Consider the following 22,742-nt stretch of genomic DNA (forward strand, 5'->3'; position numbering starts at 1 on the left):
AACTGAACTCTGAAGAACACAAATTAACCAGATTAAAGGGGGTAGATTGGGAGTGAGCAAGCTTTCCAGACTTAAAGAAAACAAATGCAAAGTCTGTGAGGCAGGAAGGAGCTTGGTGAGCCCTAGACACAGAAAGACCTAGGAGGCTGGAATGCAGAGAACAAGGGGAATATGTACAAGAGACAAGGAGAGGTAAGCGGGAACCATCTTATACATACCTTGTAGAACACATTAAGGATCCATGGAAAACAATGGAAAGATTTGAAGCAGAATAACATAATTTTACTTGTGTTTAAAAAAATAATAATCTGGGTCAGGGTAGAACATTGATTAAGCAGTCAAAATGAATATGAAGAGACCACTTAGGTGGTTATTGCCACAGACAAGATGATGGCAGCTCAGGCTTACGTGGTGGTAGTAGAGATGAAGGAAAATTGATGGATTTGAGACTGTTGGGAGATAGAATTGACAAGACTTGGTGGTGGATTAGAAATGGACAGAGTAACAAGCATAGCTCCTGGATGTCTGGTGTGCAACCAAATGGAGGATGCTTTCATTCACCCAAACAGAAAACACTGAAAAATCAGGCAGGCGATGTTGTTGGACACAATTAGTGTGAGGTGCTCTGTAACAGCCAAGGGGAGATGTGAAGTAGGTCGTTGGGCATAAGAATCTGGCACTCTGAGAAGAAGTCTGGGTTAGAGAAATAAATGTGTCTGTGGGTTGATATTCCTGAAGAGGAGGTTAGAGTGATGAAAGAAGAGAGCTCAGGACCTAGCCCTGAGGGAAACACACCTTGAAAAGAAGAGCCTACCAAAGAGACTGAGAATAAGCACCCAGTAAAGCGGGAAGAAAATTTGAATGGCCTGGGATCACAGAAGTCAAAGAAAAAAGGTATTTCAATAAAGAAGGAGTGGCCAGCTATGTCCAATGCAACTGAGACATCCAGTAAGATGAGGATTGGAAAGTGTCCATTTGATTTGTTGACATAAGGTATAACTTTAGCAAGGGTTGCAGCAGAAATGATGGGGGGAAGTGGGTTAAAGAGTAAGTGGTAAGTAAGGAAATGGAGACAGTGTATACTGACAACACTTTCATGGAGTTTGCCAATGAAAGGAAGGAGACAGGATAGCTGAGGAGGATATGGGGCCAAGGAAGGATTTTTTTTTTTTTTTTTTTTTTTTAATTAAAGGAACTTGATCCTGTTTTAATGATGACGAGGGGAAGGAGAATGCAATATTCTGGAGAGAAGAGGTATGGTTGATAGTGGAGAGAAGTTCCAAAGCACAGGTGAAGGGAATGGCTTCATTCTTGTTTGAGGCTTAGACCATTTAACTTCTCTAATGGAAACCCTGGTGGCGTAGTGGTTAAGTGCTACGGCTGCTAACCAAGAGGTCAGCAGTTCAAATCTGCCAAGTGCTCCTTGGAAACTCTATGGGGCAGTTCTACTCTGTCCTATAGGGTCGCTATGAGTCGGTAATCGACTCGATGGCAGTGGATTTAATGGACTAGGAGGTTGGGTGCAGATGCACTTAGATGCAGGACTTTAAAGAAGATTTCAAAAGAACTTCTCATATGATGGCTTCAGTTTTCTCTGAGAAGGTTATTTGCCAAGAAGGGAATCTAGGAGAGGTTGGAGGCTTAAGGATTATTGGAGAAGGTTTGAAATAGTAGTCATTACCAAGAGTAGGAGATGAAGTTGACTAGAGAAATGCAGTGGCAGTGTGGGATGTGGGCTATCCCTGAGGGTGACATTTCACTACTGGAATAAGTGGTAGTAAGTAAACAACCCCATGTGCAAATGGTAGTTGAGGGAAGACGTCAGAAGTTCAAGGTTGAGGTAAATGGATCAGAGTAGAGTTACAGGCAAATTCTTTCTGAAGTATTAAGAAGGCAAATAGCCCAATCTAAAAATGGTCAGAGAAGATATACAAATAGCCAACAAGCACATGAAAAGATGCTCAACATCATTAGTCATTAAGGAAATGCAAATTAAAACCACAAAGAGATAACACTTCAAACTTACTGGCTACAATCAAAGAGACAATGACAATACAACAAAGACAATACAAACGAAGACAATCACAAGTGCTGGCCAGAATGTGGAGAAACCAGAACCCTCGTACATTACTGGTGGGCTTATAAAATGGTACAGCTGTTATGGAAAAAAGTTCAGTAGTTTCTTAAAATGTTAAATACAAATTTATAGTATGACCCAGCAATTCCACTCCTAGGCGTCTACCCAAGAGAAATAAAATACATGTCCACACAAAGACTTGCAGCAAATGATCATAGCAGCATTATTCATAATAGTCAAACAGTGGAAACAACATAAATGTCCATCAGCTGGTGAATGGATTGACAAAACGTGATATAGCAAAGCAATGGAATACTATTCAGCAGTAAAAAGAAATGAAGTATTGCTTCATGCTACAAGACGAATGAACCTCAGAAAACATTATGCTAAATGAAAGAAGACACCAATGATCACATATTACAGAATTCATGTATATGAAATGTCCAGAAAAGGCAAAAAGTAGATTATAGACACAGAAAGTAGATTAGTGTTTGCCTGGGGCTAGGGGAGGGAAGAGAGAGTGACCGCAAATGGCACAAGGTTTCTTTTTGGAATGATGGAAATGTTCTACATTTAGATTATGGTGATGGTTGCACAACTCCGTAGATTTACTAAAATTCATTGAAATGTACACTTTTAAAATGTGTCAAAGTTTATGATATGTAAATTATACCTCAATATAGCCATTTTTTAAAAAAGTTATCTGGACAAGAATGGACCTAATTCCACTTCTAGGTTATCATCAACCTCTCAAAGTACTGTGATTTGTTAACATGGCTTCCCATACCTTGTTCATGCTCTACAGAACACTTCCAGCAATTGTTCTTCCCCTAACTGCTCTCCAAAAAATGAGTAAGGATTCTCTGACCTCACCTGCTGCAGAGCAACAAGGCTTTCTATACTTCTTCACCTCTCAGCATCAGCCAGAGGTACTGTTGTTGTTGTTAGGTGCCATCGAGTCGGTTCCGACCCATAGTGACCCTATGCACAACAGAACGAAACACTGCCTGGTCCTACACCATTCTTACAGTCATTGTTATGCTTGAGCTCGTTGTTGCAGCCACTATGTCAGTCCACCTCATTGAGGGTCTTCCTCTTTTCCACTGACCCTATACTCTGCCAAGCATGATGTCCTTCTTCAGGGACTGATCCCTTCTGACAGCATGTCCAAAGTATGTAAGACGCAGTCTCGCCAGCCTTGCTTCTAAGGAGCATTCTGGTTGTACTTCTTCTAAGACAGATTTGTTCATTCTTTTGGTAGTCCATGGTATATTCAATATTCTTTGCCAACACCACAATTCAAAGGTATCAATTCTTCTTCCGTCTTCCTTATTCATCGTCCAGCCTTCACATGCATATGATGCGATTGAAAATACCATGGCTTGGGTCAGGTGCACCTTAGTCTTCAAGGTGACATCCCCGCTTTTCAACACTTTAAAGTGAACCTTCGCAGCAGATTTACCCAATGCAATGCATCTTTTGATTTCTTGACTGCTGCTTCCATAGCTGTTGATTGCGGATCCAAGTAAAATGAAGTCCTTGACAACTTCAATCTTTTGTCTGTTTATCATGACGTTGCTCATTCGTTTTCTTTATGTTGAGGTGCAATCCATACTGAAGGCTGTGGTCTTTGATCTTCATTAGTAAGTGCTTCAAGTCCTTTTCACTTTCAGCAAGCAAGATTGTGTCATCTGCATAACGCAGGTTGTTAACAAGTCTTCTTCCAGTCCTGATGCCCAGTTCTTCATAAAGTCCAGCTTCTCAGATTATTTGCTCAGCATACAGATTGAATAGATATGGTGAACGGATACAACCCTGAGGCACACTTTTCCTGACCTTAAACCATTCAGTATCCCTTTGTTCTGTCCAAACAACTGCCTCTTGATCTATGCACAGGTTCCTCATGAGCACAATTAAGTGTTCTGGAATTCTCATTCTTTGCAATGTTATCCATAATTTGTTATGATCCACACAGTCGAATGCCTTTGCGTAGTTAATAAAACACAGGTAAACGTCTTTCTGGTATTCTCTGCTTTCAGCCAGGCTCCATCTGACATCAGCAATGGTATCCCTGATTCTGCATCTTCTTATGAATCTGGCTTGAATATCTGGCAGTTCCCTGTCAATATACTGTTGCAGCTGCTTTTGAATGATCTTCAGCAAAATTTTACTTATGTGTGATATTAATGATATTTTTCAATAATTTCTACATTCGGTTGGATCACCTTTCTTGGGAATAGGAGTAAATATAGATCTCTTCCAGTCAGTTGGCCAGGTAGCTGTCTTCCAAATTTCTTGGCATAGACGAGTGGGCACTTCCAGCGCTGCATCCATTTGTTGAAACATCTCAACTGGTATTCCGTCAATTCCTGGAGCCTTGTTTTTCACCAGTGCCTTCAGTGCAGCTTGGACTTCTTCTCTCAGTACCATTGGTTCTTGCTCATATGGCACCTCCTGAAATGGTTGAACATCAATCAATTCTTTTCGGTGTAGTGACTCTGTGTATTTCTTCCATGTTCTTTTGATGTTTCCTGAGTCATTTAACATTTTACCCATAGAATTCTTCAATATCACTACTCGAGGCATGAGTTTTTTCTTCAGTTCTTTCAGCTTGAGAAATGCAGGGCGTGTTCTTCCATTTTGGTTTTTCATCTCCAGGTCTTCATACATGCCATTATAATATTTACTTTTTCTTCTCGAGGGGCCCTTTGAAATCTTCTGTTGAACTCATTTACTTCATCATTTCTTCCTTTTGCTTTAGCTGCTCAACGTTCAAGAGCAAGTTGCAGAGTCTCTTCTGACATTCATTTTGGTCTTTTCTTTCTTTCCTGTCTTCTCAATGACCCCTTGCTTTCTTCATGTATGATTTCCTTGATGTCGTTCCACAGCTCATCTGGTCTTCAGTCATTAGCGTTCAACACATCAAATGTATTCTTGAGATGTTCTGTAAATTCAGGTGGGATATACTCCAGGTCGTACTTTGGCTGTCATCAACTTGTTTTAATTTTCTTCAGTTTCAACTTGTACATGAGCAATTGATGGCCCATTCCTCAGTTGGCCCCTGGCCTTGTTCTGACTGGTGATATTGAGCTTTTCCATCATTTCTTTCCACAGACATAGTCAATTTGATTCCTGTGTATTCCATCTGGCAAGGTCCATGTGTATAGTCACCGTTTATGTTGGTGAAGAAGGTATTTGCAACGAAGATGTTGTTGGTCTTGCAAAATTCTATCATGTCTGGCATCGTTTCTTTCACCAAGGCCATATTTTCCAACTACTGATCCTTCTTCTCTGTCTCCAACTTTTGCATTCCAATCTCCAATAATTATCAATGCATCCTGATTACATATTTGATCAATTTCAGACTGCAGAAGTTGGTAAAAATCTTCAATTTCTTCATCTTTGGCCTTAGTGGTTGGTACATAAATTTGAATAACAGTCATATTAACTGGTCTTTCTTGTTGTTGTTGTTAGGTTCCGTCGAGTCAGTTCCAACTCATAGCAACCCTATGCACAACAGAGTGAAACACTGCCCAGTCATAAGCCATCCTTAAAATCGTTGTTATGCTTGAGCTCATTGTTGCAGCCACTGTGTCCTAGGCATATGGATATTATCCTATCACTGACAGGGTTGTACTCCAAGAAAGATCTTGAAATGTTCTTTGTGATAATGAATGCAACAACATTCTTCTTCAATTGTCACTCCCAGTATAGCAGACCATATGATTGTCTGATTCAAAATGGCTAATACCAGTCCATTTCAGCTCACTAATGTCTAGGATATGAATGCTTCTGCATTCCATTTCATTTTTGATGACTTCTAATTTTTCTAGATTCACACTTCATACTTTCCAGGTTCTGATTATTAATGGATGTTTGCAGTTGTTTCTTCTCATTTTGAGTTGTACCTCATCAGCAAATGAAGGTCCCAAAAGGTTGACTCCATCCACATCATTAAGGTTGACTCTCCTTTGAGGAGGCTGCTCTACCCGTCATCCTTTGAGTGTCTTCCAACCTGAAGGGCTCACCTTCCAGCACTATATCAATGCCCCACTGCTATTCACAAGGTTTTCACTGGTTAAATCTTTTCAGAAGTAGACTGCCGGGTCCTTCTTCCTAGTCTGTCTTAGTCTGGAAGCTCAGCCGAAACCTGTCTGCCATGGCTGACCCTGCTGGTATTTGAATAGTGGTGGCATAGTTTCTAGCATCACAGAAACACGCAAGCCCCCACAGTATGACAAACTGACAGACACATGGGGGTCTCTTTTTTACATAGAAGTGAAATACTAGGTACTCTGTTCTGAGTCTTGCTTTTTTGTTTCCGCTTAATTTCACTTAATTCATATCAGATCTTAGAGCACTCCTTTGCTGTTTTTTATAGCTATAAAGTATTCCTTTGTGAGTATGTATCATTGTTTATTTAACCAATCCCAAACTGATGGACACCTGAGATATTTCCAATTTTGCTATTACAGACAGAGCTGAAGTGCATAACCTTATATATAAACCATGTGCAGATATCTTTAGGAAGGAAAGGTAAATTGCCCCCGTTTTGGATTCCCACAGCAATGTGTGAGAGCCTGTGGTTCCCCACAGCCTTGCCAACAAGTGTGCTGTCAAACTTCCGGGTTTGCAGAATGTTTTGGAAGTCTATTAATTCCATCCTGCTTTCTTCAACCAGGATTGTTTTTTCTGTTGTTAACTGGTGTTGAGTCAGCCCCCGGCTCATGGGGACCCCATTCACAACAGAACAAAATGCTGCCTGGTCCCCCGCAACATCCCCATGATTAGTTGCAGATCAGACAATTGTGACCTGTAGGGTTTTTAGTGGCTGATTTTTGGAAGTAGATGGCCGGGCCTTTTTTTCTAGCCTGTCTTAGTCTGGAAGCTCTGCTGAGCCCTGTTGAGCATCATAGCAACATGCATTATATCTAGGCACCTCAGGACCCACTTAATGGATGTTAGAACCTGAAGGAAAGTAGGTGGTCTAGCTCAGCGCACCCCACCCTGCTTTTCTAGGAGCAAGCCAGAGAGAAGGACTTGGCTAAGATCTCCCAGCTCACAGTGCAACAAGCATTCATTGGGTACCTATGCCTGGTATTTACCAGGGCTGTGTGATAACCCAGAGAAGGTATCTGGGACAGTCTTTATCCCAAACAAGAGGCAAGTATAAAAATCCCTGGAGACAATTCCATGACATGTGTTGATTGCAGGTCCTTCTCTCTTGGCTATGTTTAGGGGATGGGCTACCAGGGTCAGAAACCAGTTTCACATGCCTGCAGACTGGCTGGTCTCCTCCTCATCCTACCTCAATCTAGCTCCTCCAAGCACCTGCACAGAACAGGTACAGGCCTGGGTCAGGCTTCATGGAGTCCAGCTAAGGGCCAAACTCTGGAATAATCTGTTTCCCAATTCACTGAGTGAAAACTCCCCCCATCCCCACCCACCCCCTCTTCAGTCAAATATTTGCTAGGGAGTTTCTGTTGGCAATTAGCCCCATTGAAAGGGTCGGGAACCAGTTCCTTGATTGCATTGAGAGAGAAGATGCAAACACCATGACCACAAAAGCCCTTTCCTGTTTTGAAGGGGTCTATTGTGGGGGTGCTTAGCAGTGAGGTGATCTAGGGCAAACCTCAGGATATAACCACCTCAGAGAGCACCATGCAACACAGACTCACCCACAAAGACCACTCTCCTGGCTCACTAAGTGAAGAATCAGACACCAGTGTAGAGATTGCTGCAGGTGGGGGCTGCTGACCATAAGGAGGGAAAGTGTGGGGAAGGAAGAGAAACCTGCCATTGAGAATTCCCCTGGGGGTTGTTTCAGAAGAAAGAGGATTCCGGAACTTCTTACAGTGGCTTTTGTAAAAATACAAGTCTTTTTTTGTAAATGTGCAAGCAATGCATTTTACTGCAGAAACTTTGGGAAATGCCAAAAAGCACCAAGAAGAAAATAAAGTTCATAATTATCCCATCGCTCGGAGATCATCAATATTTAAGTTCCTATCTTTCTAGTTTTCTTTCCATGAGGAGTGTATCTGTGTGTGATATATGTTTTTGGTCTTCTTCCTCCCTACTTTTTTTTTTTTTTAATAATTTTTATTATGCTTTAAGTGAAAGTTTACAGATCAAGTCAGCCTTTCACACAAAAACCTGTATACACCTTGCTACACACTCCCAATTACTCTCCCCCTAATGAGACAGCCCGCTCTCTCCCTCCACTCTTTTCGTGTCCATTTTGCCAGCTTCTAACCCCCTCCACCCTCTCATCTCCTCTCCAGGCAGGGGATGCCAACATAGTCTCAAGTGTCCACCTGATCCAAGAAGCTTATTCCTCACCAGCATCCCTCTCCAACCTACTGTCCAGTCCAATCCATGTCCGAAGAGTTGGCTTTGGGAATGGTTCCTGTCCTGGGCCAACAGAAGGCCTGGGGGCCATGACCACCGGGGTCCTTCTAGTCTCAGTCAGACCATTAAGTCTGGTCTTACGAGAACTTGGGGTCTGCATCCCACTGGTCACCGGCTCCCTCAGGGGTTCTCTGTTGTGTTCCCTGTCAGGACAGTCATTGGTTGTAGCCAGGCACCATCTAGTTCTGGTCTCAGGATGATGTAGTCGCTGGTTCATGTGGCCCTTTCTGTCTTTTGGGCTCGTAATCACCTTGTCTCTTTGGTGTTCTTCATTCTCCTTTGATCCAGGTGGGTTGAGACCAATTGATGCATCTTAGATGGCTGCTTTAAGACCCCAGACGCCTCTCTTCAAAGTGGGATGCAGAATGTTTTCTTAATAGATTTTATTATGCCAATTGACTTAGATGTCCCCTGAAACCATGGTCCCCAGACCCCTGCCCTGCTACGCTGGCCTTTGAAGTATTCAGTTTATTCAGGAAACTTCTTTGCTTTTGGTTTAGTCCAGTTATGCTGACCTCCCCTGTATCATGTACTGTCTTTCCCTTCACCTGAAGTAGTTCCTATCAACTATCTAATTAGTGAATGCCCCCTCCCACCCCCCCTCCCCCCTCTCGTAATCACAAAAGAATGTTTTCTTCTCAGTTTAAACTATTTCTCAAGTTCTTATAATAGTGGTCTTAGACAATATTTGTCCTTTTGCAGCTGACTAGTTTCACTCAGCATAATGCTTTCCAGGTTCCTCCATGTTGTGAAATGTTTCACAGATTCCTCACTGTTCTTTATCGTTGCGTAGTATTCCATTGTGTGAATATACCATAATTTATTTATCCATTCATCCATTGATGGGCACCTTGGTTGCTTCCATCTTTTTGCTATTGTACACAGTGTTGCAATGAACATGGGTGTGCATATATCTGTTGGTGTAAAGGCTATTATTTCTCTAGGATATATTCCAAGGAGTGGGATTGCTGGATTGTATGGTAGTTCTATTTCTAGCTTTTTAAGAAAGCATCGAATCGATTTCCAAAGTGGTTGTACCATTTTACATTCCCACCAGCAGTGTAGAAGTGTTCCAGTCTCTCCACAGCCTCTCCAACATTTACTCTTTTGTGTTTTTTGGATTAATGCCAGTCTTGTTGGAGTGAGATGAAATCTCATTGTAGTTTTGATCTGCATTTCTCTAATGGCTAATGATCGTGAACATTTCCTCATGTATCTGTTAGCCACCTGAATGTCTTCTTTAGTGAAGTGTCTATTCATATCTTTTGCCCATTTTTTAATTGGGTTATTTGTCTTTTTGTAGTTGAAATTTTAGAGATCAGGCGCTGATCAGAAATGTTATAGCTAAAAACTTTTTCCCAGTCTGTAGGTAGCCTTTTTATTCTTTTGGTCAAGTCTTTGGATGAGCATAGGTGTTTGATTTTTAGGAGCTCCCAGTTATCTAGTTTTTCTTCTGCATTCTCAATAATGTTTTGTATACTGTTTATGCCATGTGTTAGGGCTCCTAATATTGTCCCTATTTTTTCTTCCATGATCTTTATCATTTTAGGTTTTATATTTAGGTCTTTGATCCATTTTGAGTTAGTTTTTGTGCGCGGAGTGAGGTATGGGTCTTGTTTCATTTTTTTGCAGGTGGATATCCAGGTATGCCAGTGCCATTTGTTAAAAAGACTGACTTTTCCCCATTTAACTGTTTCGGGGCCTCTGTCAAATATCAACTGCTCATATGTGGATGGATTTATGTCTGGATTTTCAATTCTGTTCCATTGGTCCATGTATCTGTTGTTGTACTAGTACCAGGCTGTTCTGACTCCTGTGGCGGTACAATAGGTTCTAAAATCAGGTAAAGTAAGGCCTCCCACTTTGTTCTTCTTTTTCAGCAATGTCTTATTTATCCGGGGCCTCTTTCCCTTCCATATGAAGTTGGTGATTTGTTTCTCCATCTCGTAAAGAATGTCGTTGGAATTTGGATCGGAATTGCATTAAATGTATACATCGCTTTTGGTAGAATAGACATTTTTATAATGCTAAGTCTTCCTATCCATGAGCAAGGTATGTTTTTCCACTTATGTAAGTCTCTTTTGGTTTCTTGCAGAAGTGTACTGTAGTTTTCTTTGTATAAGTCTTTTACATCTCTGGTAAGATTTATTCCTAAGTATTTTATCTTCTTGGGGGCTACTGTAAATGGCATTGATTTGGTGATTTCCTCTTCGATGTTCTTTTTGTTGGCGTACAGTAATCCAACTGATTTTTGTGTGTTTATCTTGTATGCCGATACTCTGCTGAACTCTTGGGAGTTTTTTAAATTACCTTTTCAATCTCTTCTTTTGTTATGGGTCTGCTTAGTTGTTCTACCTCTGTTTGTGTTAGCTTAGGTAGGTAGTGTGTTTCTAGGAATTCATCCATTTCTTCTAGGTTTTCAGGTTTGTTTGAGTACAGTTTTTCATTAGTTTCAGAAGTTTTCTGGAGGATTCCTTAGGGTTTTCTGTGTATAAGATCATGTCATCTGCAAATAGAGATACTTTTACTTCTTCCTTGCCAATCTGGATGCCCTTTCTTTCTTTATCTAGCCTAATTGCTCTGGCTAGGACCTCCAACACAATGTTGAATAAGAGCGATGATAAAGGGCATCCTTGTCTGGTTCCCAATCTCAGTGGGAATGCTTTCAGGCTCTCTCCATTTAGGGTGATGTTGGCTCTTTGCTTTGTATAAATGCCCTTTATTATGCTGAGGAATTTTCCTTCTATTCCTATTTTGCTGAGAGTTTTTTATCATGAATGGGTGTTGGACTTTCTCAAATGTCTTTTCTGCATCAATTGATAAAATCATGTGATTCTTGTCTTTTGTTTTATTTATGTGGTGGATTACAGTAATTGTTTTTCTAATGTTGAACCATCCCTGCATACCTGCTATGAATCCCACTTGGTCATGGTGAATTATTTTTTTGATATATTGTTGAATTCTATTCAGGATTTTTGCATCTGTGTTCATGAGGGATATAGGTCTATAATTTTCTTTTCTTGTGGTGTCTTTACCTGGTTTTGGTATCAGGGATATGGTGGCTTCATAGAATGAGTTTGGTAGTATTCTGTCCTTTTCTATGCTCTGAAATACCTTTAGTAGTAGTGGTGTTAACTCTTCTCTGAAAGTTTGGTAGAACTCTGCAGTGAAGCCATCCGGACCAGGGCTTTTTTTCGTTGGGAGTTTTTTAAATTACCTTTTCAATCTCTTCTTTTGTTATGGGTCTGCTTAGTTGTTCTACCTCTGTTTGTGTTAGCTTAGGTAGGTAGTGTGTTTCTAGGAATTCATCCATTTCTTCTAGGTTTTCAGGTTTGTTTGAGTACAGTTTTTCATAGTAATCTGATGTGATTCTTTTAATTTCAGTTGGGTCTGTTGTAATATCGCCCATCTCATTTCTTATTTGGGTTATTTGCTTCCTCTCCTGTTTTTCTTTTGTCAGTTTGGCCAGTGGTTTATCAATTTTGTTGATTAAAAAAAAAAAAAAACCGTTTTTGGTCTTGTTAAGTCTTTCAATTGTTTTTCTGTTTTCTATTTCATTTAATACAGCTGTAATTTTTATTATTTTTTTCTTCTGGTGCCTGTGGGTTTCTTTTGTTGCTGTCTTTCTATTTGTTCAAGTTGTAGGGATAATTCTTTGATTTTGGCCCTTTCTTCTTTTTGGATGTGTGCATTTATTGATAAAAGTTGGCCTCTGAGCACCACTTTTGCTGTGTCCCAATGGTTCTGATAGGAAGTGTTTTCATTCTCATTGGATTCTCTGAATTTCTTTATTCCGTCCTTAACGTCTTCTATAAGCCAGTCTTTTTTGAGCAGGGTATTGTTCAGTTTCCAAGTGTTTGATTTCTTTTCCCTGCTTTTCCTGTTATTGATTTCCACTTTGATGGCCTTATGGTCAGAGAAGATGCTTTGTAATATTTCAATGTTTTGGATTCTGCTAAGGCTTGCTTTATGACCTAGTATATGGTCTATTCTAGAGAATGTTCCCTGTGCACTAGAAAAGAAAGTATAGTTGGTTGCTGTTGGGTGGAGTGTTCTGTATACGCCTACAAGGTCACGTTGGTTGATTGTGGCATTTAGATTTTCTGTGTCTTTCTTGAGCTTCTTTCTGGATGACCTGTCCTTCACCAAAAGTGGTGTGTTGAAGTCTCCTACTATTATTGTGGAGCTGTCTATCTCACTTTTCAATGCTGATAGAATTTGTTTTATGTATCTTGCTTTCCTGTCATTGGGTGCATAAATATTTAATATGGGTATATCCTCTTGGTGTACTGTCCCTTTAATCATTACATAGTGTCCTTCCTTATCCTTTATGATGGATCTAAATGTAAAGTCTATTTTGTCAGAAATTAATATTGCCACTCCTGGTCTTTTTTGATTGTTGTTTGCTTCATATATTTTTTTCCATCCTTTGAGTTTTAGTTTGTGTCTCTAAGTCTAAGGCGTGTCTCTTGTAGGCAGCATATAGATGAATCTTGTTTTTTAATCCATTCTGCCACTCTGTCTATTGGTGCATTTAGTCCATTTACATTCTGTGTAATTATGGATAGGTATGAATTTACTACTGTCATTTTGAGGTCTTTTTTTGTGTTGTTTACAGTTTCTTTTTCCCACTTAATTTTATATGTTGAGTAGATTTTCTTCATTTATTGTCCTTTGCTCTTATTTGTTGTTGATTTTGTTTCTGCTGAGTCTCTATTTTTCCTTTGTATTTTATTTTGATAAGTAGGATAGTTTGTCTCCTTTGTGGTTACCTTATTATTTACCCTTATTTTTCTAAATTTAAAACTAACTTTTATTTCTTTGTATCGCCGTATCTTCCTCTCCATACAGAAGGTGTATGATTACATTTCTTAGTCCCTCTTTATTATTTTAATGTTGTCTTCTTTTATATAATAACATCACTGTTACCCTGTTTTGTGCTTTTTTTTTTTTTTATCTTGCTTTGTTTTTTTGGATTTCCCTGTCTGGGTTGACTCTGGTTGCTCTGCCCAGTGTTCTAGTCTTAGGTTGATATCTGATATTATTGATTTTCTAACCAAAGAACTCCCTTTAGTATTTCTTGTAGTTTTGGTTTGGTTATTACGAATTCCCTAAACTTCTGTTTATCTGGAAATGTCTTAATTTCACCTTCATATTTAAGAGACAGTTTTGCTGGATATATGATTCTGGGCAGGCAATTTTTTTCCTTCAATTTTTTAAATATGTCTTCCCATTGCCTTCTTGCCTGCATGGTTTCTGCCAAGTAGTCCAAGCTTATTCTTATTGGCTCTCCTTTGTAGGTGACTTTTCATTTATCCCTTGCTGCTCTTATAATTCTCTCTTTATCTTTGGTTTTGGCAAGTTAGATTAAAATATGTCTTGGTGACTTTCTTTTCAGATCTACCTTATGTGGAGTTTGATGAGCATCTTGGATAGATATCTTCTCATCTTTCACAATATCGGGGAAGTTTTCTGCCAACAAATCTTCAACAATTTTCTCTGTATTTTCCGTTATCCCTCCCTGTTCTTTTTTTTTTTTCTCCCTGTTCTGGTACTCCAATCACTCGTAGGTTATTTCTGTTGATAGAGTCCCACGTGATTCTTAAGGTTTCTCCATTTTTTTTAATTCTTTTATCTGATTTTTTTTCAAATGTATTAGTGCCAAGTGATTTATCTTCGAGTTCAGAAATTCTAGCTTCTACTTGCTCAGTTCTGCTCCTCTGACTTTCTACTGAGTTGTCTACTTCTGTAATTTTATTGTTAATCTTCTGAATTTCTGATTGCTGCCTGTCTATGGATTTTTCCAGCTTATTGAAGTTTTCATTATATTCCTGAATAATCTTTCTAATTTTGTCAATTGCTTTATCTGTGTATTCCTTGGCTTGTTCTGCATATTGTCTCATTTGCTCCCTGATGTCTTGAAGGGTTTTGTATATTAAATTTTGTATTCTGCATCTGGTAATTCCAGGAATGCACTTTCATCTAGAAGATCCCTGGATTCTTTGTTTTGAGAGCGTGTTGAGGCGATCATGGTCTGTTTCTTTATGTGACTTGACTGTTGTCTCCAAGCCATCTATAAGTTATTGTATTGGTTTATGCTTGCTTACTGTGTCATAGCTTCTTGCTTTGTTTTGTTTTGGTATACCCCTATAGGTTGCTTGAGGGAGCTAGCTTGATTGTTTTTGCCTTTGGAGCTCTGATGTCCTGTCTCCAGCTGGCTAGAGCTTTTATCAGGTATATCAGTCTAGGAGTCCATTCAGTTTTCTTGTATGAATTCAGCTCAGGTTTCTAGGTAGCTGATATCAAGTGTGTGGTACAGGCTCTGTCCTACAGTCTTAGAGGGGCAGGGGTGATTGGCTTATATACCGGTATCTGATTGCAGCAGGGGGTCACGCTCTGAACAAGGCAGGTGGCTGAGAACTGACCCCCAAATATCTCTGAGGAAAACGTGTCCCTGTTCCCTACCTAGAGCATGCAGGTGGGTGGGTTCTGCATATGGACCATGGGCACCAAGAGTTTTTGGTTGTAAGGACTGGGAGGTACCAGTTATCTTTGGACCCCTGTCACAGGTGGCTGGGTGACCTGAATGGAGCTACCAGTCGTTAGGTCCCTGATGTGGGTAGGTGAGGACCTTGTTTAATACACAAAACAATGTCAAATATCAAACACCCACCTCTACACCATACAGCTAAAATGATTGGAGTTTGCCAACAAGGGCCTATTCTCCCTAAGTAGGCCCACACAGGTCCATGCAGAAGGGAAAGGTGCTCAAGATCCACAGACGGTTTATGTCTGGACAGGAGCTGCTTCTGTCCTGAGCTCCCCTGATTAATGGAGCTAGCAAATTATCTTTTCCCCCCAATTGCAAATTTTTTCCTTCCCCAAGGCTGGGAGGATGGCTGTAGGTGCTCACCAGGGTCTATCTCAGGCATAGAGATTCAGCCACTGAAGCTGGGTTGTGGGAGGGGCGCGGTAAAATATACACAAGTACTTAGCTTTTGCCAAGAGTGCAGTTCTCCTCAGGTTCCTGAGGTGTGAGTGGGCTGTGTGGCTGGCTGCTTCTCCCTTAGGAAACTGCGGCCAAATGCTATTACCAGCCCGCTGAGCTGCCACTGCTGCCGCCGCTCCAGGAATGGTGCCTGAGGGCTCCCTGCGATTCAGGTCCACTAAATCCTCTCTGCTTCTGAACGGCCTCTTCCTCCCCCTGCCCCTCAGTTTGTTTTCTAAGCTTGCCTTTGATGCTCAGGGCTCCCAGCTTATCACAAAAATACTTGTTTCACTTGTTTTTTCCGGTCTTTGTTGTAAAGAGGGCTCGCAGGAAACATCTATTTCCGCCATCTTGGCTCCGCCTCTCCCTCCCTACTTTTTAAAAAAGAAAATGGAATCATAGGTTATATACCATGTTGTACCTTACTCATTGTTTCTACGTATCTTAACTCTGGAGAGAAACATTAAAAAATGTGTCAATTTTATAGGCAAAAATGGGATTTTATTTTATAATTTGTACATCTTTGGCTAGTGAAATTGAGCATTTATTTACATGTTTGTTGATCACTTGTATTTCTTCATGAATTTCCCATGCATGTCATTAGTCTTTTTTTTTTTTATTATTGATTCACAAAAGCACATTATATATTAAGGATATTAACTCTTTGTCATAGATTTTGCAAATATTCCCCTAATTTAATGTTTTTGAATTTTATTTATTTATTTATTTATTTTTTGCCATATTGAAGTTTCAAAAGTGTATCTAGTTAAATACCTCAGTCTTTTCTTTTATGCCATTTACTGTTAACAGTGTGGTGAGTATTTTTGAGACATTTTCTATGAATATGCAAATATGTCTATAAATATAAATGTATATATAAATATACATATATTTATAGATTTAGGTATATAAATTTTTCCTACACATTTAATATCACCACAAACACAATTCTGCAATTTGCTTACTAGTGTATTATGGCTATCTTTCCACATTAGGTTTTAAAAATCTAATGCTAAACAGAGTATTACATTGTATGGATTGACTATAATTTTATTGGACTAATTTTAATTTCTTTTTTCATTTTCACACTTAAATCTGGAAGTTGTGGTGTATGAGAGAAATAAAGACCTAAGTTTATTTATTCCACTTGGTCAATCAGTTGTCCCAATACCAAAAAAAAACAAAAACAAAAAAACCTGTTGCCATCAAGTCATTTCCAACTCATGGCAACCCATGTATCACAAAGTACTTCACAGAACTACTCTGCTTCACAAGGTTTTCTTTGCTGTAATCTTTACAGAAGCAGATCACCAGGCCTTTCTTCCATGGTGCCCTGGATGGGTTTAAATTGCCAATTTTTTGGTTAGTAGCTAAAGCACAAACCATTTGCATCACTCAGGGGCCACAATCTTCCCATTAACATTTATAAAATAATCCATCCTTTCACACTGATTTGAAAAGATAGTTTTATTTTATATTAAATATCATATATTAAATGGTGAGTTTATTTTATGTTAAATACCCATATATTAAAAACTTGGGTTTGTCTCTAGATTCTTTGTTTTGTTTCCTTTACATATTTATGCTTTAACTAACACTACATTGTTTTAATTATCTTAGCTTTTTGTATGTATTAATATCTGCAGAATTAATATTTTTCAATATTACCTTGCCTTTTTTTTTTTCCCCCTCTTCACTTATGATGAACTTTAGACTCATCTGTGAAGTTCCCAAAACATCCCTTTAGGATTTTGATTAGAATTGTGTTAAATCGACAAATTGATTTAAGGGTTATTGACATCTTTACAAAATGATTGTATCAACTTATAATCATAATACGTCTCTCTCCATCAATTCAAGTTTTCTTTTTTGGACATCAGGAAGATTTTTGTTTTTTCCCTATAAGTCCTGCATGTTTCCTCAAGTTTACTCCTAGATATTTTCTATTTTTGTTAAATCATGAATGGGATTTTAAAAAGTATGTTTTCTAACTGTTATTAATATGTAGGAAAGTACTGATTTTGTGTATATTTTATAATAGGTTGCATTACTGAATTAGTCTAGTTTTTCAGCTGATTCTTTCGAATTTCCCAAGTAGACAATCATGTCACCTGCGAAATAACAATAAATGAGAGAGGATCCTTTTTGTTTCTTCTTTTTTAAAATTTATACTTTGTTTCTTTTTATTTTCCTATTGCTTTGACTAGAACCAATTCTTGGCTGTATCAATCATACAGGTCTCTCTTCTGGAATTCCTCTCTGTGCATAGACCTATTCTAATAAAAATCCAGTCCTTTCTACTCCATTGAAACAAGACCTGTCAGGATAACCAGGAACCTCCAAGTTGTCAAATCAAATTGTCACACCTGCATCCTCATCTTGCCTTACATTTCCATAGCATTTATCACAGATCATCCCTTTCTCCTTCTTGAAACATTTTCCATTCTTGGTCCCGTGTTTTCCTCCTAACTCCTTGGCTTTGCAATCTCCTTTGCTGGATTCTCCTCTCTTCTCAATGTTAGCATGTTCTAGAGTTCGGTCACGAGACCTCTTTCATTCTCTATGTCTGCTCTCTCCATGGGTCATCTCATTATTCTATGGAATTAAGGACCAACTATCTGCCAATGACTTTCAGATTTATATATCCAGTCTCAATTTCTCCCCTGAACTCCAGACTCAAATGACATATATACTTGATTGTCCTCTAAGAGGCATTTCAAACTTAGTATGTCTAAAACAGAACTCTTGATTTCTCCTTTCAAACATTCTCCTTTCTAATCTTTTCTATGTTATTAAATGGCATTCACCCAGTTGCTCAAGCCCAAAACCAAGGAGTCATCCTTGATTTCTCTTTCCCCACCTCCTCCTCACTGCTCTATCATCCAATCCACCAGCAAATCCTGTTGATTTTACCTGAAAAATACATCCCCAATCCATCTACTTCTTTATATCCATTGCTACCATTCTATTTCAAGAAACCATTATCTCTCTATATTCTACTACAATGGTCTCCTAACTGGCCTTCTTACATCCTCTCTTGCCTGCATGTTAACCACTTATTCTTTACCCAGCAGCCAAAATAATGTTTTTAAGATGTAAATCAGAACAAATTACTCTCCTGCTTAAAACCCACCAATGGTTCTGCATTGTACTTGTATTAAAATTCCAACTCCTTACTCAGGCCTACAAAACCTTCTGTGGTCTGGCTCCTGCCCAGCTCTCCAACCTGCCATGTCCACCTTCCCCCTTGCTTTTTCCTAGACACAGTTGCTTTCTTTCTGTTCCTCAAACTCTAAATTTTTCCTGCCTGAAGACCTTTATAACAGCTGTTTCCTCTTCCAGAACTCTTCCTCTTTCAGCACCCTGTTTTTTTTTTAATCATAGCACTAATAACAGCTTGATTGATCCTTTATTTTTTATTATCTGTTTTTCTCACATACAGTAAAGGCTCCCTGAAAGAACAGATCTTACTCTCTTGCTCTCTGTTGGATTCCCAGCCTCTGGAATTTCTAGTGCATGCTAGGTATTCCATAAATGCTTGTTGAAGAATGAATGAATCTTCAAGTATTCCCTGAGATTAGTAAGGTTCCTAGCACAGAGTAAGCTCCCATATCTGTATTTGCTGAATTAATGGATAAGTCTCTCCAACTAAACTGTGGAGCCCTGGTGGTGCAGTAGTTAAGAGTTCAGCTGTTAACCCAAAGGTCTGCAGTTCAAGTCCACCAGCCGCTCCTTGGAAACCCTATGGGGCAGTTCTGCCCTATAGGGTCACTATAAGCCAGAACCAACTCAATGGCACATAACAACAACAACAACTAAACTGTAAGCTTCTTGAGAGCAGAAGTCTTGTTTTAAGTTTCTTTGTTTCCTCCACAGCAGCTAACATGATAGGTGCTGAGTACCTATGCCTTATTTGATTTATTTTTCTTTATAAAAGGGAAAGCTGAGAGTCCTTCTGCCTACTTAATACACTTCTCTGGGAATAATTAGGTGACTTGAGAGGAATGTCATGAGAACAGAGGGAATGGCTGGAAAGTATAGGGGCTTGTCGGTAATTCTTGGCTGGAATGGGGTTTAAAAGGGGAGCCTGAAAGCAGGAGTGCAAACAGACACATACACACCAATATTCATTGCAGCACTATTCATAATAGCCAAAAGATGGAAACAATCTAAGTGTCCATCAGAAGATGAATGGATAAACAGAATGTGGTCTATACACACAATGGAATACTATTCAGCCAGAAAGAGAAACAATGTATATGCTACAACGTGGATGAACCTGAAAAACATCATGCTGAATAAAATAAGCTAGTCACAAAAGGGTAATTATTGTATGATTCCACTTTTCTGAAAGACCTAGAACAGGCAAATGTATACTGACCTAAGGTAGTTGCAAGGTTTGAGCAGGAGGGAAGGGGAAAGGGAACTCACTTGCCAAGCAGACACTGAGTTTCTGTTAAGGGTAATGGAAAACGTGGGAAACAGATAATGGTGATGATTGTGCGACAAGATGGATACAAGTAAGGTCACCAAATTGTACATGTGAAGAATGTTGAAATGGCCAATGTTTTGTCACACACATATTTACCACAATTTTAAAAAGGGCAGGAAGGGAGTCTTCACCTTGTTATTTTTCTATCAAAATTCTAGCCATGATGCTACATTCTTTTTGGTGAATTTGTTCCAGGATGCAAAGTATATGCTGATCATGGTGGATCCAGATGCCCCCAGCAGGTCTTCTCCCATAGCACGCTTCTGGAGACATTGGCTGGTGACAGATATCAGAGTGAGTAGGCCACCAGGCACTTTCTGACTCATTTGGGATTATAGCTGGAAGATTATCGTACTGTCCGGTTCTCAGCTCTCACGCAGGAGAGTTAGAGACTACAGTGAGTGGAGCTGTGTCAGATTGTCCCCAGCACCCTGCTGTCACACCCCCTCCCAAGTTTTCTAACAGTTTCAGAAAATGTCCCAGGGACCATGGTGTGATGCTAAACCAGCTCTTAGGAAAAGAAGGCTCTGATTTGCAGTGTGTTGCTGATTTCTGTGGTGTAAATTCTCCCACCGCAGCCAGTTTCAAGTTATGATTTAACGAGTGATCCACAAAGTTCCTAAAACTTTAACAATTAGCTCCCACACACCACGGCCAGGGGCCTGGATTTTAGGCACTGGGTGGTTCTGTACAGTCCAAGTGGCAGAACTGGCAGGGGAGCACTGCAGGAGCACCCCCTCCTGATGGGCAAGGGGCAGGGAGGGGAAGCAGTGATTTTCTTCTTACAGACACAAGTGGCCACCCCTCGTCTTTGTCCCTTTGTTGTCACTGTAGTTGTGAAGGAGCATGGCTCACCCTTTCCAGGGTAGGTCTGAGAAACAGAGCTGGTGACTCGTTAGTGGGTATCTTAGTGTCTCAGTGCTGCTATAACACAACTACCACAAATGGGTGCCTTTAAGGAACAGAAATTGATTTTCTCGCAGTTAGGAGACTAGAAGTGCAAATTCAGGGCACTGGTTCTAGGGGAAGGTTTTTCTCTTGGTTGGTTCTGGAGGAAGGTCTTTGTCTCTTTTCAGCTGCTGTTCTTTGGTTCCTTGCCGATCTCTGTGTGGCATCAATCATCCCCAGTTGTCCTTGCTTGCTTTTGTGCCTAAACTCCTCCTTTTATAGCTCAAAAGTGATTGGCTTAAGACACGCTCCACTGATGTGGCCTCATTCAAACAACAAAGAAAACCCTATTCCCAGACAGGATTGTTTCCACGTGTATAGGGGTTAAGATTTACAACATGTATTTTCAGGAGACACGATTAAATCCTTAACAGTGGGTGTAATGTGAAATACAAAAGAGCCCCACCACCAAACAAGTTTCGGCAACCCTGGGTTAAAACTCTGGGTTAAGCTGCATTAATCCCATTCTTCACGGAAGGACTTTTTGGAGCTTTTAATATCCTAATATGAACTACATAATATGGAAAAAAAAATTTCATTTTCAATATCATCTGACCATTGCATCTTTTCCTTCTAAGAGCTTGGCTGTGCATTTTGGAAAAATCTACACTAGCTTAAAGCATTCCTCCATTTGTGCCTAGAAAACATAGACGGTTTTTGCAAAGACTGGGCAAAGGCATAAACCCCATAAGACAGGGGGAACTAGAACTAGAAAAACTAGTTTGAACCCAGGCTTAGCTGGTTACCAACTCCATGGCCTCTTGTCAAGTGGAACCTCTCTGGGCTTTTGTTTCTTTATCTGTAAAATGGGAACAAGCTTACCTACTTCATGCAGTTGTCGTGAGAATCAAACGAAATAACAGTGAGAGCATTTTTTAAAACATGGAGAATACCACAAATTATAAAGGATTTGTGTTATTCTTTCTAGAATTATAGGGTGGAGGAAGGGGTATCAGACTGAACTAGCTATTGACTCTCCTGATGACAGACCATGGCAGGGACTCACAGCCACTGGAGCAGGGAAGGGGATGGGTGGGGAGTGAGGGGAGTTACCCCAGCAGCCAACCCATGCCCCAGTGACCACGGGCCCTTACCAGGATGCTCAGGTGGACAGACTCTCCTTAGAAACAGTTCTGGCATGGGCCCCAGAAGCAGCTCCCCTGAGCCTGTTTGACCGTGCCTGAGCCAGGCTTCTGAGAGAAAACCTGGAGTATGGTCCAACACACTTCCTGACCGAGAGTGTCCCAGACTGGCAAAAAAAAGCCTTGGAAACACCATAAAACGCAGAGTTGGGGCAGGGTCATGCCATCAGGGCAGGGATGGGAGTTGAGAACTAAAAAGGGAAAGACATCGGACCCTCCCCAACCTACAGCGTTGCCATTATCTGGACTTGGGACTCCCTGACTTAGTTGCCTAGTGCTGCTGTAACAGAAATACCACAAGTGGGTGGCTTTCAAGAACAGAAATTTTATTTTCTCACAGTTTAGGAGGCTACAAGTTGGAATTCAGGGCACCAGATCTAGGGGAATTCTCTGTCTGCTTGGGGGGAAAATCCTCATCTTAGCTTCTCTAGCCCATGTTCCTCCATTCCATGTGTGCTTGCTTCTCTGTGCCTTATCTGCTCTTTTTATATCTTAAAAGTGATGAGGTTTAAGGCACACCTTACACTGATATGGCCTCATTAATATAACAAAGAAAACTCTATTCCAAAACTGGATTACATCCACAGGTATAGAAGTTTGGATTCCAACACATATTTGGGGACGGGGGACACAGTTTAATGCCTAATTGCAGGGAGTGAAACTCTCAGGGAAGAGTGATATCCCTGG

At 40.1% G+C, this 22,742-nt stretch overlaps 1 protein-coding gene across 2 annotated transcripts in view; it reads left to right on the forward strand.

Annotated features, from left to right (window-relative positions):
* PEBP4 (phosphatidylethanolamine binding protein 4) overlaps nt 1-22,742 on the forward strand; it is a 277,583-nt gene that overhangs the window by 136,858 nt on the left and 117,983 nt on the right. For both annotated transcript variants that reach the window (XM_049866494.1, XM_049866493.1), the window contains exon 4: nt 20,161-20,259. In XM_049866494.1, coding sequence (XP_049722451.1) covers nt 20,161-20,259 — 99 coding nt within the window. The remainder of the gene's footprint in view (nt 1-20,160; nt 20,260-22,742) is intronic.

Source organism: Elephas maximus, chromosome 22, assembly GCF_024166365.1.
Source record: "Elephas maximus indicus isolate mEleMax1 chromosome 22, mEleMax1 primary haplotype, whole genome shotgun sequence".
Taxonomy (NCBI): Eukaryota; Metazoa; Chordata; class Mammalia; order Proboscidea; family Elephantidae; genus Elephas; species Elephas maximus.